Source organism: Saccopteryx leptura, chromosome 5 (assembly GCF_036850995.1).
Source record: "Saccopteryx leptura isolate mSacLep1 chromosome 5, mSacLep1_pri_phased_curated, whole genome shotgun sequence".
In the NCBI taxonomy this organism is placed as follows: Eukaryota; Metazoa; Chordata; class Mammalia; order Chiroptera; family Emballonuridae; genus Saccopteryx; species Saccopteryx leptura.
The window spans coordinates 110,380,181-110,398,259 of NC_089507.1; the positions used below are offsets into that span (position 1 = coordinate 110,380,181).

Sequence of the window (18,079 nt, forward strand, 5' to 3'; positions counted from 1 at the left end):
GCCTCTGATTTCTGAGTATTAATTTTATATCCTGCCACCTTGCTAAATTCATTTATCAGGTCCAGTAGTTTTTTGAGTGAGACTTTAGGATTTTCTATATACAATATCATATCATCTGCAAATAATGGTAGCTTTACTTCTTTTCCAACTTGATTGCCTTTTATTTCTTCTTCCAGGACTATGTTAAATAAGAGTGGTGAAAGGGGGCACCCCTGCCTTGTTCCTGATCTTAAGGGGTTCGCTTTTAATTTTTGCCCATTGAGTATGATGTTGGCTCTGGGTTTGTCATAGATGGCTTTTATCATGTTGAGGTATGTTCCCTGTATTCCCACTTTGCTGAGAGTTTTGATCATGAATGGGTGCTGGATTTTATCAAATGCTTTTTCTGCATCTATTAAAAATTATCATGTGGTTTTTCTCCTTCCTTTCGTTTATGTGATGAATAACATTGATAGATTTAAGAATATTGTACCAGCCTTGCCTCCCCAGGATAAATCCCACTTGATCATGGTGTATAATTTTTTCCATATATTGTTGGATCCAGTTTGCTAATATTTTGTTGAGGATTTTAGCATCTATATTCATCAGGGATATTGGCCTATAATTTTCTTTCTTTGTATTGTCTTTGCCTGGTTTTGGAATCAGAATTATGCTCGCCTCATAAAAGGAGCTTGGAAGTCTTCCTTCCTCTTGAATTTTTTGAAATAACTTGAGAAGGATAGGAGTTAGTTCTTCTTTGAAAATTTGGTAGAATTCACTTGTGAAGCCATCTGGCCCAGGACTCTTCTTTGTTGGGAGGTTTTTTTTTGTTTGTTTTTGTTTTTTTGTATTTTTCTGAAGCTGGAAACGGGGAGAGACAGTCAGAGAGACTCCCGCATGCGCCCGACCGGGATCCACCTGGCACGCCCACCAGGGGCGACGCTCTGCCCACCAGTTGGCGATGCTCTGCCCCTCTGGAGCGTCGCTCTGCCGTGATCAGAGCCACTCTAGCACCTGGGGCAGAGGCCAAGGAGCCATCCCCAGCGCCCGGGCCATCTTTGCTCCAATGGAGCCTTGGCTGCGGGAGGGGAAGAGAGAGACAGAGAGGAAGGAGGGGGGGTGGAGAAGCAAATGGGTGCTTCTCCTATGTGCCCTGGCCGGGAATTGAACCCGGGTCCCCCGCACACCAGGCCGACGCTCTACCGCTGAGCCAACCGGCCAGGGCCTGTTGGAAGTTTTTTGATAACTGTTTTGATGTAATCTCATTTGGTGTAATCGGTCTGTTTAGGTTTTCTGATTCTTCCAGATTGATTTTTGGAAGATTGTATGTTTCAAGGAATTTGTCCATTTCATCTAGGTTGTCTAGTTTTTTGGCATACAGTTCTTCATAGTATTTTCTTACAATCCTTTGTATTTCTGTTGTGTCAGTTGTTATTTCTCCACTCTCATTTCTAATTTTATTTATTTGAGTCCTCTCTCTCTTTTTCTTGGTGAATCTAGTTAAAAGTTCATCAATCTTGTTTACCTTTTCAAAAAACCAGCTCCTAGTTTCATTGATCCTCTGTATTGTTTCTTTAGTCTCTATGTCATTTATTTCTGCTCTGATCTTTATTATTTCCTTCCTTCTACTACATTAGGCTTTACTTGCCGTTCTTTTTCTAGTTTTTTTGATGCAGGGTTAAGTTGTTTATTTGAGCTTTTTCTAGCTTCTTAAAGTGTGCCTGTAGTGCTATGAGCTTCCCTCTCAGTACTGCTTTCGCTGTGTCCCATAAATTTTGAGTTGTTGTATGCTCATTATAATTCATTTCTAGAAATTTTTTTATTTCTTCTTTGATCTCATTCTTAATCCATTCGTTATTTAACAACCTGCTATTTAGTTTCCATGTGTTTGAGAATTTTTGAGCTTTTCTGTTGTGGTTGATTACTAGTTTCATGTCATTGTGATCAGAGAAAGTGCTTGATATGATTTCAATCTTCTTAAATTTTTTGAGACCACTTTTGTGCCCTAACATGTGGTCTATCCTAGAGAATGTACCATGAGCACTTGAAAAGAATGTATATTCTGCTGCTTTAGGGTGAAAGGTTCTAAAGATATCTATTAAATCGAGTTGATCTTGTGTGTCCTTTAAATCTGCTGTTTCTTTGTTAATTTTCTTTCTTGAGGATCTATCTAGTGATGTTAGTGGGGTATTAAAATCCCCTACTATTATAGTGTTGCTGTTGATCTCGCTCTTTATATCAATCAAAGTCTGCTTTATATATTTAGGTGCTCCTATATTAGGTGCGTAGATATTTATAATAGTTATATCTTCCTGTTGGATTGCCCCCTTTATCATTATGTAGTGGCCTTCTTTATCTCTTACTATATTCTTTGTTTTAAAGTCCATTTTGTCTGATATAAGTATTGTTACCCCAGCTTTTTTTTCATTTCCATTTGCATGAAATGTGTTTTTCCATCCTTTTACCTTCAACCTATGTGCACCTTTTGTTTTAAGGTGTGTCTCTTGTAGACAGCATATGTACGGGTCCTGTTTTCTTATCCATGCAGCTACCCTATGTCTTTTGATTGGATCATTTAATCCATTTACATTTAAGTTTATTATTGATATGTAGTTGTTTATTGCCATTTTATTCTTTAAAGCTGTATTCCTCTTTTGCTATATTCTTTTCCCACTTTGATTTGTTTACCCCATGCCCCTTAACATTTCCTGCAGCATTGGTTTGGTTGTAATGAATTCCTTGAGTTTCTTTTTTGTCTGGGAAACGTTTTATTTCTCCTTCAATTTTAAATGATAGCCTTTCTGGATAAAGTAGTCTTGGTTGTAGGTTCTTGTTCTGCATTACTTTGAATATTTCTTGACATTCCCTTCTGGCTTCAAGTGTTTCTGTTGAGAAGTCGGATGTCATCCTTATGGGGGCACCTTTGTAGGTGATAGCCTTTGTTTCTCTCACAGCTTTTAATATTTTCTCTTTATCACTTAGCTTTGGTATTTTAATTATGATGTGTCTTGGTGTAGGTTTCTTTGGGTTTCTTTTTAGTGGAGTTCTCTGTGCTTCTTGAATTTGTGAGAGTTTCTCCTGCATTAATTTAGAGAAGTTTTCAGCTATGATATGATTGAATAAAGCCTCTATCCCTTGTTCTTTCTCTTCTTCTTCAGGAACCCCTATGATGCGGATGTTATTTCTCTTTATGTTATCACAGAACTCTCTGAGAGTTTCCTCAGACTTTTTAAGTCTCTTTTCTTTTTTCTTCTCTGCTTTCATGACTTCATTCCAGTTGTCCTCCAACTTGCTGATTCGATCCTCAGCTCTATCCATCCTGTTTTTAATAACTCCCATTGTGGTCTTCATTTCTGATATTGTATTTGTCATCTCTGACTGATTCTTTTTTAATATTTCAATATCCTTTTTTATACTTGCTATTTTTTTATTTAGGTGTTTGTGATGACCATCCATTGTTGTTCTAAGATCCCTAAGCATCCTTACAGTCATTATTTTAAACTCCGCATCCGGATGTTTGATTATTTCCATATCACTCAGTTCATCTCCTGAATGTGTCTCTTGTGGTTTCATTTGGATTGCACTTCTTTGTCTTCTCATTGTGTCTGGGTGTCTAGGTGTTTTCTTTGTAGAGCTGGTTGAGTCTAGGCTTGGTGTTGTCTGCCTCCAGTTTTTACTTGTGTTGTTTCCAGGTCTTCTTGGGTTGGCATCAGCTATTATTTGTAATCCACTTTAGGATTTGGGCCGCTTTGAAGTCTTGATTTGTTTGTTTTCTTAACAGCTGATTGTCTTGTTTGCTGATGTCAGCAGGGGGCTTATTTGAAACTGCATGCAGGAATGCCATGGGTGTGACCTGAGGCTCTGAAGTCCTCTTCTGCCAGTTAATCTCTCTGGGGGCGGGTTGCTTTCTCAGCTTCAGTAGGGGGAGGTGTATCTCAGATCTCCATGGAGACCTGAGTTACTGCCCCTCCCCCCACTTCTTGTTTTCAGCTGTGTCTTGTTGCGCTGATTGGAGCTGGAGAGATGTCTGTATCTCTGTGACCTGGAAGTACTTTTGTATTTTGCTTTGTGGAAGGATCAGCCCCTCCCCCAGTTATGGCCGCCTCCAGCACTGAATGAGTCAGCTTTTTATGTCATTACCTATATTCCTCTCCCCCTCACCATCCATCTCTCTCTCTCTCCTTTCTTTATGGAAGACAAGCAGGCCCTTTCAACACACCTCGTTCCCTGGTCACCAGGCAAGTGTCTATGAGCAGTATTTACTGCTCTTTTCCTTGGAGTGAGAGCCCAGCCTCACTCCCCCCCTCTGTTCCTATAAGCAAGGGAGATTCAGGCGCTCCCTACCAGGTTTGTTGTGGCTTCTTCTTTGCTCCTTGATTTTTGAAAGCTGTTCTTGTAGTCCAGATTTGTTTTTTTATGCTGATTGTTCATAAATTAGTTTCTAATCCAGTTTGGTGGTGTGAGCTGGGAGTCTGTGCGTCTGCCTACTCTGCTGCCATCTTCAGGTCTGTCCTCTCCCCATTTTTTAATTGGATTGTTTGCTGTTGAGTTGTATGAGTTCTTTAGATGTTTTGAATATTAACCTCTTGTCAGAGCTGTTGTTTGTGAATATTATCTCCCATTTGGTTGATTGCCTTTTTGTTTTCTTATCATTGACCATTTTTCTTTATAGCACAATTCTATAGTATCTAGGTTTCAAGTTTAACAAGAACAATCACTGAACATCTTTGTGCTCTTTCATGTTGAATTGGTTGCTTAGGGAATGCTTCTTGTAGTGAGATTCTGGGGTCAATGATTATAAACACACTCATGTCTTTTTTTTTTCATGTTCATAGCTTTTGGCATGTATTTATATCACTTATTTAATCGGAAAATAAACTCTGAGTTTTCTAAACACATTGCCACACAAATAAAATTGTATCATAATGCTAGTTTGAAATTTTGGGACTGGATTTGGATTAAGATAGACATCACTTTTGCAAGAAATAAAATGGGGCCATATTGGTTCAATCAGCAAATATTCTGTTCATCTGTGTAAGGCTCTACATCAGGTGTTACAAGGGCTGTTGGGGGACTAGGACACAGTTAGGGCCCCAGAGAGGAGTCCCAATTGTGGTAGAAGGTAGCAGTATAAAACCATTGGGTTAACTGGTGGTTTGGCCCTTTGTTTCTGGAAAAGTCAGGATCACACAGGGCGGGGAGGCTGCAGTGTGGAGGCACTAACGAGATGCACAGGGCGGCCACAGCAAACCTGGGAAGCCAGAGATATTTGTCATCTGTGGGACTCAATGGTAGTGAGTCTGTGATCAGGCTCTGAGGATTACCTTGAGCAATCCACATACCTTCTGTGAGACTCTTGTTCCTCATCTGTGAAACAGAGACAGTGTTCCCCTCAGCATTGTTGTCAGGGTAAAATACTAATGTGAAAGTCCTTTGGAACCAAATAATCCTATATAAATGTCTCATATTAATGTTATATCAACCTTACTCCTCTTTTGCTATTTCTTACTTCTAATCCATCACTTCTCTCAAGTGCTTAGCACCCTTACAGTTCTTTGAGAATCAAGATCTTTCCTGTCCTGGGAAGAACCTATTTTTCATTTCTACTCCAAACCTTGACTAGTTTGCAAAAAGCAGAGGATTATATAAACTAATTTATGTTAAGGAGTGGTATTAGTCTACTTAGGCTGCCATAATGAAATACCATAGACTTATCTGTTTGAACAACGGAAATTTATTTTCTTAAACCTCTGGAGGCTGTAAGTCCAGGATCAAGGTGCTAGCAGGGTTGGTTTTCTCTGGTATCTCTCTCCTTGGTTTGCAGATGGCCACCCTCTAACTGCTTCTTCACAGGGTTTTTCTCTGCATGCATCACTGGCACCTATCTCCTGCATGTTCAAATTTCCTCTTCTTGTAAGGACACAAGTCAGAATGGATTAGGGTCCACCCATGTCACCTGATTTAATTTTAATTACCTCTTTAAAAGCCTGTTCTCTTACAACAGTCACATTCTGGTCCTGTAGGGCTTACTCAGTGGATAGAGCATAGGCCTGGCATATGGACATCCCAGGTTTCATTCCTGATCAGGACACAGAGGAGAAGTGACCATCTGCTTCTTTTCACCTCCCTCTCCCCCTTCTCTCTCTCTTCCCATCCTGCAGTCAGTGGCCCAATTGGTTCAAGAGTCAGCCTAGTGCTGAAGATAGCTTGGTTGATTTGAGCATAGGCTCCACATGCAAGTTGCTGGGTGTATCCCAGGTTGGGGCATATGTGAGAAGGTCTGTCTCACTATCTCCCCTCTTCTCACTTAAAAAAATAGTCACATTCTGAGGTTCTGGGGATTAGAGCTTCAATATATGAATTTAGGGGGCACGATTCACCCCATAATGAAGAATAAATGATAAATATCTTCTAAAATTCCTGTTATCATAAAGAGGATGGTAAAGGAAAGAAAGCATTTACAAATGAAAAATGGTGATTGTAGCATCTCATGGGTAATTGGAGGGGGGGGCGAATTAGGGGCTGGAGATCTTCTTGGCACTCTTCACAGACCAACACAAAGGCAGCCACTGGCAGCAAACACTTTAAGAAGAGAAAATGACATCATAACTCATAATTGTACCAATACTTAAAAATTACAGAGAGAAAAATATGTCGCTTCCCACCTTCTAAAGAAAATTCTGTTTGCTTTCTGAGCTTCTAGGCTTAGTGTGGTGTGAGCAGGAGTGGGTAGAGCTGAGTAAATAGAGTGGAAAGCACAGACTGATTTCTGCTAAGGAGTCAGAGCCATTGGTAGAAATGGAAGGATAGGTACAAGAGTAATGGTGAAAGGAAGCCGTCCCTCTTAGCTGAGTTTTGAGGACAAATTTTCAGAATTTTTAATGAGGAAAAGTAGAGAATAAGCGAAGCTGCCATGCTGTGTGGGAAGAAAGTTTTAAGGAATAACATAGGGAAAGAGGATTTAAAGTCATGTAAATGGAATTCTCCTTTGTTACTCCTCTGCAAGATTTCAGGAAAGACAGTGTACTTTCAATTCTTTTTTTTTTTTTTAAAAGATGTTATACTGCTCTTTCTTTTATGACTCTGTGCTAAGAATGGTAAAAAAATATTCCAGATTTATTGCTATTAGAGTAAAAAGAAACAAACCTCCAGGGCTTCCTTTCCCATGCATTCTCTTCCCATTTTCTTCAGATGGTATTTGGAACACCCTTGCAAGGCATTTCAAAGGATTATAACCAGGCTCATTACTGAATCTTAGCTACAGACCAGGGAAGTTTCAGTGTTTCTAAATACTTTTTTTTTTTTTTTCATTTTTCCGAAGCTGGAAACGGGGAGGCAGTCAGACAGACTCCCGCATGCGCCCGACCGGGATCCACCTGGCATGCCCACCAGGGGGCGATGTTCTGCCCCTCTGGGGCATCACTCTGTTGCATCCAGAGCCATTCTAGCACCTGAGGCAGAGGCCACAGAGCGTTCCCCAGCGCCCGGGCCATCTTTGCTCCAATGGAGCCTTGGCTGCGGGAGGGGAAGAGAGAGACAGAGAGGAAGGAGAGGGGGAGAGGTAGAGAAGCAGATGGGCGCTTCTCCTGTGTGCCCTGGCCGGGAATCGAACCCGGGACTCCCGCACGCCAGGCCGACGCTCTACCGCTGAGCCAACCAGCAAGGGCCTCTAAATACTTTTACAAAAATCTGTGTGAGTAAGAAGTTCTGGAACTTCCCCCTGTCTCTACATGCCCTCCTCAGATACTCAGACTAATTTATAATGATGCTGGAAATTTCCACGGCCTTACTTAGAAATGCATGCTATTATGTAATTAAAGAGTTTTAAGGACATTTGTCTGCCCTTTCAAATTTTCTTGCTTTCTGGTTGAGTTCAATTCCAAATGCATCTGAGGTCAACCCTTGATATATTATAGTAATTAATAATAACAAGAGTTGCTAAGTATACTTCTTAATGATTTTTTTTTGACAGAGACAGAGAGTCAGAGGGATAGATAGGGACAGACAGACAGGAAGGGAGAGAGATGAGAAGAATCAACTCTTTGTTACGGCACCTTAGTTGTTCATTGATTGCATTCTCATATGTGCCTTGATGGGGGGGGGGGGTGCTACAGCAGAGCAAGTGACCCCTTGCTCAAGCCAGAAACTTTGGGATTCAAGCCAGCAACTTTAGTCTCAAGCCAGCGACCATGGGGTCATGTCTATGATCCATGCTCAAGCCAGCGACCCCATGCTCAAGCTGGTGAGTCTGCACTCAAGCTGGCAACCTCAGAGTTTCAACCTGGGTCCTCTACATCCCAGTCTGATGTTCTATCCACTGCGCCACTGCCTGGTCAGGCTAGAAGAATTTGTTGAGAAGGTTGTCCTTCCTTCATTGAATTGCCATGATGTGTTTGTAAAACAATCAACAGAATCTACATGTACAATATGAGTCTATTTCTGGATTTATTATTCTGGTCCATTACTCTGTCTATCCTTTACTAATATATACTGTCTTGGTTACTGTAGCTTTATGGAAAGTCTTGACATCAGATTATGTGAATCCTTCAAATTTGTTTGTCCTTTTAAGATTGTCAGAAATTCTAGGTTTTCTGTGTTTACAAAGAAGTTTTAGAATCACCTTAGCAAATTTCTACCTGAAAATGTGCTGGATTTTTAAAATTGTAATTACATTGAATTTATTGATCCTTTTAAGGTGAATTGACACTAAAAAATTGAATCTTCCAACCCATAAACATTGTACATTTCTCTATTTATATAGTTCTTTAATTTATGTTAGCAATATTTCAGAGTTTTCAGTTTAGAGGTCTTGCAAGTTTTTTTTGTTGTTTTTTTTTTTTAATTTTTTTTTTCTTTTTTTTTTTTAATTTTATTTTTTTAATGGGGTGACATCAATAAATCAGGATACATATATTCAAAGATAACAAAGAGGTCTTGCAAGTTTTTGCTAGCTTTATTCACGAGTATTTTATGCTTTTGATACTATTGTAAATTGAATTGTTTTTACATTTTTTATTTTATAATTGGTTTTTTCTAGTACTTAAAACTAACCACAAGTGATTTTTGTATATTGAGATTGCTAAATTTGCTAAATTCTAGTAATTATTTTGTAGATTTCTTACTAATTTTATGTAAACAATCAAGTCATCTGTGAAGACTGTTTCTTATTTTAAGATCTACTTTCTGATATTTATACAGCCATACCAGCTTTATGTGTACCTTTGCATAATATATCTTTTTTTATCTTTTACTTTTAACATATTATTGTCCTTATAATTAAAGTGTGTTCTATTGTAGACAGCATATAGTTGGGCTCTGCTGTTTTATCCAGTCTGAAAGTTTCTATCTTTTAAGTTACATGTTTAATGTATGTTTCATGTAAATACTGATATGGGTAGCTTTAATTTGACCTTCTTGCTCTCTGTTTTCTACTTGTTACTTTGACAAACCTACATTGACACATCATTATCACCCAGAGTGCATAGTTGACATTAGGGTTCACTCTTCATGTTATAGATCATATGGGTTTAGACATATGGATAATGATATGTGTTCACCGTTATATATAGTATCATACATTGTTTTTTTCACTGCTCTAAAAATTATCTGTGCTCTGCCTATACATCTTGTCTGCCTCCCCAATGCATGTCAACAACTGATCTTTGTACTGTCTCCATAGTTTTGCCTTTTCCAGAATATCATTTAGTTTGAATTATACAATATGAGGCCTTTAAAAAAATATTTTTAAGACTTTCTTTATTTTAGAGAGGAGAGAGAGAGAGAAAGAGAGGAGAGGGTAGGAGCAGGAAGCATCAACTCCCATATGTGCCTTGACTGAGCAAGCCCAGTGTTTCAAACCGGCAACCTCAGGGTTCCAGGTCAATGCTTTATCCACTGCTCCACCACAAGTCAGGCAATATGAGGCCTTTTGAGATTGGCTTCTTTCGTTTAGTAATATGCAATTAAATTTCCTCCAAGCCTTTTTATGGCTTAATAGCTCATTTCTTTTTAGTGCTGAATTATATTCTATTTTCTGATGTACCATAGCTTATCTACTCACCTACTGAAGGACACTAAGGGGTTGCTTCCAAGCTCTAGAAATTATTAGTAAAACTGCTATAAACATACATCTGCAAGTTTTTGTGTAGATATAAGTTTTCAGCTCCTTTGGTAAATCCCAAGAAGCACAATTTTCAATTGTACAGTAAGAGTATGTTGAGTTTTGTAAGAAACTGCCAAACTGTCTTCCAAAGTGTCTGCACCATTTTGCATTCCCACCAACAGTGAATGAGGCTTCCTGTTGCTCCACGTCCTCATCAGCATTTGATATTTTGGATTTTGACCATGTTAAACATGTGTAGTGGTATTTCATTGTTGTTTTAGCATTTCCCTGACGACATATAATTTGGAGCGTCTTTTCATGTGTTTGTTTACCATCTGTGTATTTTCTGTGAAAGGTAAGGTGAATGTTAACATCTTTGGCCTATTTTTAATATCAAGTTGTTAATTTTATGTTTGGTTTTAAGAATTCTTTGAATATTTTAGATACTAGTCTTTTATAAAATGTCTTTTGCAAATACTTTCTCCCAGTCGGTTGCTTGTCTTTTCATTCCTTTGAGAGCAGAAATATTTTATTTTAATGAAGCCCAGTTTCTCAATTCTTCATGAATCATGTTCTTGGTGTTGCATCTAAAAAGTCATTATGAAACCCAAGGTCATCTAGACTTCCTCCTGTATTATCTTCTAAGAGTTTTATAGTTTTGTGTTTTACATTTAGGTCTGTGATCCATTCTGAGTTAGTTTTTGTGAATTTTTTTTTTTTTGCATGTGGATGTCCAGTTGCTCCAGCACCATTTGTTGAAAAGACTATCTTTATCCCATTGTATTGCCTTTGTTCTTTTGTCAAAGATCAGTCGACTATATTCACATGTGTTTATCTATGGACTCTGTGTTCTGTTACATTGATCTAGTTATCTACTCTTTCACCAATACCACACTGTCTTGATTACTGTCACTTTATAGTAAGTCTTGAAGTTAGGTAGTGTCAGTCCTCCAACTTTATTCTTCAATATTGTGTTGGTTATTCTGGGCCTTTTGCTTCTCCAAATAAACTTTGGAATTCGTTTGTTGACATGCACAAAATAACCTGGGATTTTGATTGGGGCTGTATTGATTCTATAGATCAAGTTAGGAAAAATTGACATATTGACAATAATGAATCTTCCTATCTATGAACATGGGATATCTCTACATTTATTTAGTTCTTTGATTTCTCTCATCAGACTTTTATATAGTTTTCCTTATATACAGTGTGTCCGTAAAGTCATGGTGCACTTTTGACCGGTCACAGGAAAGCAACAAAAGGTGATAGAAATGTGAAATCTGCACCAAATAAAAGAAAAGCCCTCCCAGTTTTGTAGGATGATGTGGCAGCATGTGCGCATGTGCAGATGATGACGTAACACTGTGTATATAGCAGAGCAGCCCACGGCCATGCCAGTCGAGATGTGGACAGTACAGAGGAAAGTTCAGTGTGTTCTGTGGCTCGCTAAATTAGAATCTGTGACCAAAGTGCAACGTGAATATCGGCATATTTATAACGAAGAGCCACCACATAGGAATAACATTACTCGGTGGGATAAGCAGTTGAAGGAAACCCCGTTCTGGTAGGCCATCAGTCAGTGATGAGTCTGTAGAGGCTATACGGGATAGCTACCTAAGGAGCCATAAAAAATCTGTGCATAAGCCCACATCAAACTGCACTGAATAGGTATGAAACTGGGAGAGTTTTCCTTTTATTTGGTGCAGATTTCACATTTCTATCGTCTTTTGTTGCTTTCCTGTGACCAGTCAAAAGTGCACCATGACTTTACGGACACACTGTAGCTCTCATGCATATTTTGTTAGATTTATATCCAAATATTTTATTTTTTGGGCGCTAATGTAAATGCTGTCGTATTTTTTATTTCAATTTTCACTTGTTCATTGCTGCTATATAGCCAACCAATTGAATTTTGTATATTTGCTTTGTGTCCTGCTATAATCACTTATTAGTGTGAAGAGGGTTTTTTTTGTCTTTTCTTTTAGATTTACTAGTCAATCATAACATCTGCAAACAGAGACAATTTTATTTCTTCCTTCTCAATCTATAGACCTTTTATTCCCTTTTTTGTTGTATTAGCTGGGACTCCTAGTACAATGTTGAAAACTGATGGTTAAAAGGAACATCCTTCCCATGTTACTTCATTGGTTTTTCTGATTATTATGCATATCTTGTTTTAGCAACAGATTTACCAGTACCTTCAGATACTTCAAAAGTTGATTGGTATTGATGTCTGATAAATGCCAGTAAGTGGTACTGATGATATGGGCTGTAGAGAGAGATAAGGGATAAAATAAACTTCAGCCCAGTCTCTATATGAATTACCATTCTCTTTTTCTGGACAGAAGAAAAAAAAAAAAAACCGAAATGGCATCTATCTATGCCTATTATATGCCAGGTACTCTGCAACTTTCCTTAGTGTCTTATGTCATGTAATCTTTAAAACTAATTAGTAAAAGAATTATTATAACACCCACTTACAGGAAAGAAGCCACATCTTAGGTAAGTAAAAATAATAAAGCTATATAGCTAGTAAACCACTAGAGCTAGAATTTAGAAAACCATCCTTCTCCGCTTTCCACCATGCTGCCTTTTGTGCCTTACTATTGTCATTATTATGATCACCAGAATGTATTCAGTCCTTTTGGTACATATTCCTCTACAATTCCTGGCGCCTGAGCTGTTCAACTTGCTTTCATTTAGTCCCTTCTCGGTTAGAGGGGAGCAAGCTGTCCGCGTTCTCCTCACTTCTGTTTTGGAGGTAATAAGGAGTGTCTTTAGTCTTGGATGGGAGTAGTCTCTGGGATGACAAGATACTGAGCAGAGTGAAAGGGCACAGAGAAGCTTCATGACAACCCGAGTGATTAACAAGCAATCGGCAGACTGTCCTCTACCGGCAACTAGTGCAGCACCAGCCAGATCTGGTGCCTGTTCTGGTAGATGGAGAAGCCCCTGCTTTATTACCCTTTCCTGTTTCCTGTGATCCTTCCTATCTGCTTCTTCTATCCAGTGTGTAGCTTTTCCCTAAAAATCTAGTTTCTTGTTTCTTTTATAGTATTCTTCTTTTAAAATTGATTTTTAGAGAGAGAAAGAAGAAGGGAGAGAGAGAGAGGCAGGAGAGATGAGAAGCATCAACTCATAGTTGCTTTAGTTGTTCATTGATTGCTTCTCATATGTGCCTTGATGGGGGGGGGGCTCAAGTCAATCCAGTGACCCTTTGCTCAAGCCAGCAACCTTGGGCTCAAGCCAGAGTCCTTTGGATCATGTCAATGATTCCATGCTCAAGCCAACGACCCTGTGCTGAAGCTGGCAAGCCCATGCTGAAGCAGATGAGCCAGTGATCTCGGTTTTCCAACCAGGGACCTCAGTGCTACAGGTTGACGTTCTATCCACTGTACCATCATCGGTCAGGCAAAAAATCTAGTTTCTTGAAGCAGAACTTGTTGCAAGATATGCAATGGAGTGATCTTTCTGATTAGACCAACACTTTTCCCCCCTTAATAGAGGGGTATTTAGCCATTACATCAAATGTCTTTAGTGGGAAACCAGTGTCCATTTTTTAAGCTGAAAGAGGGTCAGGTCTTGGCAGCATGGAAAGAAATTTGGAAAACTCACAGATGGGTGGGTGGGTAAGAAACACTCACTGCCTATTAGCCAGACACTGAGTGAAGCACTTTACATTTCTTTTTTTTTTTTTTAATGGCATCGAATCATTAATTATAGATAGTCGAGGCCTGACCTGTGGTGGCACAGTGGATAAAACATTGACCTGGAAATGCTGAGGTCGCCAGTTCAGGACCCTGGGCTTGCCCGGTCAAGGCACATATGGGAGTTGATGCTTCCAGCTCCTCCCCCTTCTCTCTCTCTGTCTCTCTCTCCTCTCTGTCTCTCTCTCCCTCTCTCTTTTATTTCTAAAAAAATAAATAAATAAAATAAAAATAGATAGTTGAGAAATCCTTATATCCTTAAAATTTCTTATTTCTCGCACACACGTTTTGCCCTTTAATTCAATTTACATGGCTTTCTTCTTTTCCTCATATTCCTTGGTCTTCCTTCTCTACTTGTTCAACATGAGACATATTCAGAATAAAACCTCATTTATTTCTCTTCACTTACTTTGAAATACAGAGTAGTTTGAAGTGGAATTTGGTTGGAATTAAATTTTGAACTGTCTCTCATACAAAGGTTTCTAAAGAACAATGGCAACAGCCTTAGTTTCTTTCTAGGAAAAAGTGGGGTATATATAAATCCTTTAAATAAAATAAAGAAATGTGTGATTAAGTCACCACATGGTTAAATAAATGTATGAGTGTTTGACTAGCCCATCCTGTATAAATCCTTTAAATAAAATGAAGAAATGTGTGATTAAGTCACCACATGGTTAAATGAGTGAGTGTTTGGCCCCTCCTGAACTTCTAACATGCTTCTTTTCCTTCACAGACTTTTGTGATCCCGGCCCACCAAATATTAAATATGCCACATTCAAAGCTCTTACGTATAAAATGGGCACCCTGTTAACCTGTGACTGTAAGAAACACTTCCGCAGAATAAGCAGCGGGTCACTCTTTATGAATTGTACAGGAAACTCTGGCCACTCTTCCTGGAGAAACCAATGTCAGTGCGTAAGGACTTGTAAGTGTTTCCTTTCCTAAACACCAAGGGGAAGAGAAAAACTGTGCAAAGAATGAGACAGAGCTTTTGCTTTTGTTCACTTAGTCCCATACAGGCGTCCCCAAACTACGGCCCGCGGGCTGCATGCAGCCCCCTGAGGCCATTTATCCGGCCCCCCACCGCACTTCCGGAAGGGCCACCTCTTTCATTGGTGGTCAGTGAGAGGAGCACTGTATGTGGTGGTCCTCCAATGGTCTGAGGGACAGTGAACTGGCCCTCTGTGTAAAAAGTTTGGAGACCCCTGACTGCTGTACTAATTTTAGTGGGTCCTGGAATATCCAGTCACTAAACAAATATTTAAGGAGTGTCTTCTAGTTTCCAGGACTGGTCTAGGCACATGGGACACCCAGCACTCAAGAAACTTGTATTTCAGGGGCAGGGAGGGATCAGACATTACACTAACTACTGAACAATTAAAGATAATTCCAGTTCACAACAATGTGAGTGTTTTTAATGCCACTGAAGTGTACCCTTAAAAATGATTGATAGGGTAAATTTTATCTTATGTCTATTCTATCATATTTTTTAAAAATAAAAAAAGAATAGTCCAAATGATCCTATATAAAGAATATAAAAAGGGCCCTGGCCGGTTGGCTCAGCGGTAGAGCGTCGGCCTAGCGTGTGGAGGACCTGGGTTCGATTCCTGGCCAGGGCACACAGGAGAAGCGCCCATTTGCTTCTCCACCCCTCCGCCGCACTTTCCTCTCTGTCTCTCTCTTCCCCTCCCGCAGCCGAGGCTCCATTGGAGCAAAGATGGCCCGGGCGCTGGGGATGGCTCTGTGGCCTCTGCCCCAGGTGCTAGAGTGGCTCTGGTCGCAATATGGCGACGCCCAGGATGGGCAGAGCATCGCCCCCTGGTGGGCAGAGCGTCGCCCCCTGGTGGGCGTGCCGAGTGGATCCCGGTCGGGCGCATGTGGGAGTCTGTCTGACTGTCTCTCCCTGTTTCCAGCTTAAGAAAAAAAAAAAAAAAAAAAGAATATAATAAATAAACAATCCCAGTGGGCAATATCTACCTGTAAAGCTGAATCGACTCATTTGTGTTCTGGTCTCCAATGCTCACATTTCATACCACCAATGTGCTGACTGGTGAAATATTCTCATCCTAGCTCTACCTCCAGAAACACAGCAGGGTGAATTTCTAAGAGCACCTCAGGACCCTCTTGCCCCCTCTCCTTTTCAGTGACCACCTCTGCAACCCTAATGTAAGAGCTCTAGGTACAAAACGGGAGCAATGGGAGAGGCATTTCCTCTCCTGACAAGGGTGAAGAAGCTCACGCTACTGAATCCTAGAGTCTTATCTACTACAGATATTTTTCACTCTGGGTACCATGGGACCTTTGGGGATTTCTTTGGAGGGGGAATAGATTATCAAGCAGAAATATATTGTCAGACCAGGGTCTTCCTCAGCCCAGTGTCGAGAACTGGTATTCCAGAGCATGAGGAATGGTCCCCCAAAACCCCAGATCCCCTTGCCAGGGTCAGAATAACAAGCCCATAGGCAGGTCAGACTGGTGCATGGGTAAGGCCTCAAATCATCACAAGGAAGGCAGAGAGGCATAGAAAACTGTTTGCTTACAATTTCTTTATGTCTGGATTTCAAAATATGGCTTAAGAGCTCATGACCCCCAATGCCAGACATGATTGGAATCATTGGTGGACTAAGAGTGCCCACCTCATGGTTGCTAGGGAGGGCAAGAGGAGATGGCAGAGGTGCTTGCCTAGGTATTGTAGGCCAATCACCTCCCTGGGGTGGAACTGAAGAAAGTGACCCCCATGATTCTTTCTAAACCAAAGTTGATCTGACACCGTGATTGTGCCATTCAACTTTCTTCTTTGATCCTGAAAGTTCCATCATGAATCCAATCTCCCTAACAAGGTCTTTTATCTACTCTGTGATATTAGAATGTGGTGAATAGTGGTGGGTTCACATCTTTTTATTTCTGAGTCTTGGAGATGGTTTTGGTGAGCTGCAGGGGCTTCTATCCCACCCAAACCATGTATGCACTGCAAAGCCTAGAGACCGCTGCTCTGTTGAAGTACCCCATACTATTTTTTCCTGGAAAATCCTCTCTCTGACCTTAAGTTAGAATTCCAGTCCCCCCTCACTTTAGTGCTCTGACTCAACTTCTTTGCCAAACTCTTCACAATAGAGAGAAGGGTTGTAGAGAGGTTTTCTTTTTGTTACTTTAGGATTGCATTTCTCAGCCCTGGCCATTTGCTCAGTGGATAGAGCATTGGCCTGGCATGTGGACATCCCAAGTTTAATCCCTGGTCAGGGCACACATGAGAAGCAACCATCCCCCTTCACTCCCTCTTCCCCACCCACAGCTAGTGGCTCTATTGGTTCGAGTGTAGGCCTCAGGGGCTGAGGATAGCTTGGTTGGTGGGAGTGCATCAGCCTCAGGTGCTAAAAATAGCTCAGTTGACTGCAGCATTGGCCCCAGACAGGGGTTGCTGGGTGGATCCTAGTTGGGGTACATGCAGGAGTCTGTCTCTCTGTCTCTCCTCCTCTCACTTAAAAAAAGGGAGAGGTTGCATCTCTCTACCTTTTACACAAATTGCTTAGGGGAACAAAAGAGTCAGTGGGCTGCTGAGTCAGATCACTCCTTCCTGCCATCACACACATGCCCATGCACAATGTTAGCAGGCATGGTGGCCAGAATGGAGTTTCTCTGGGGGAGAGCCACATCCACAAAAAATTCCACCAGAAAATCTATTAGTTCTTTCAGAAACATGCTGAAGGCCATTGTCATTACACTCATGAATACTGACAGGTCAGTGCTGTCCCAGGCTTGATGTGAGCAGGGTCCACAGAGAGCACCCCAAGGGCATGGTTTATGTGCGGCTCATCTTTGTAACCCCAGCACTCTGATATTTCCTGGCAGGTCACAAGCACTAGAAAGATACTCTCTCTTAGTAAATGAATACATGAAGAGTGTTTACTATTTTAAGCATTTGTGAAGTTATCTGCTTCATTCCATCCATATTCTCTAGCCTCCAGGAACACTGAAAAACAAGCGACTCCTAAACCTAAAGAACAGAAGGAAAGGGAAACCACAGAAATGCCAAGCCACATGCAGCCTACAGACCAAATTAACCTTCTAGGTAAGAGGTGAATCGGAACAACTGTTGTCTGGCTGAGTACTAGGAGCCATCTCTGTTCTTGCAGGTATATGACATGCTTGCTCCCCAAAGGAAGGAAGTCTGTCCCACTGCCCTCTCCTCTAAGGATATCATGTCAACAAGAATTATTGTAGAGCATTTGCAGGCTATTGGTGCAGATTTCAACTCACTCTCAAAGAAACTAACTTGGGCTCTGGGTTCCTT

General features: G+C 40.5%; 2 protein-coding genes across 3 annotated transcripts in view; both read left to right on the forward strand.

Annotated features, from left to right (window-relative positions):
* CREM (cAMP responsive element modulator) overlaps positions 1 to 18,079 on the forward strand; it is a 514,873-nt gene that overhangs the window by 69,680 nt on the left and 427,114 nt on the right. The window lies entirely within an intron of this gene.
* LOC136406681 (interleukin-2 receptor subunit alpha-like) overlaps positions 1 to 18,079 on the forward strand; it is a 76,192-nt gene that overhangs the window by 31,655 nt on the left and 26,458 nt on the right. For both annotated transcript variants that reach the window (XM_066386706.1, XM_066386707.1), the window contains exons 2-3: positions 14,522 to 14,713; positions 17,747 to 17,857. In XM_066386706.1, the coding sequence (XP_066242803.1) occupies positions 14,522 to 14,713; positions 17,747 to 17,857 (303 nt within the window). The remainder of the gene's footprint in view (positions 1 to 14,521; positions 14,714 to 17,746; positions 17,858 to 18,079) is intronic.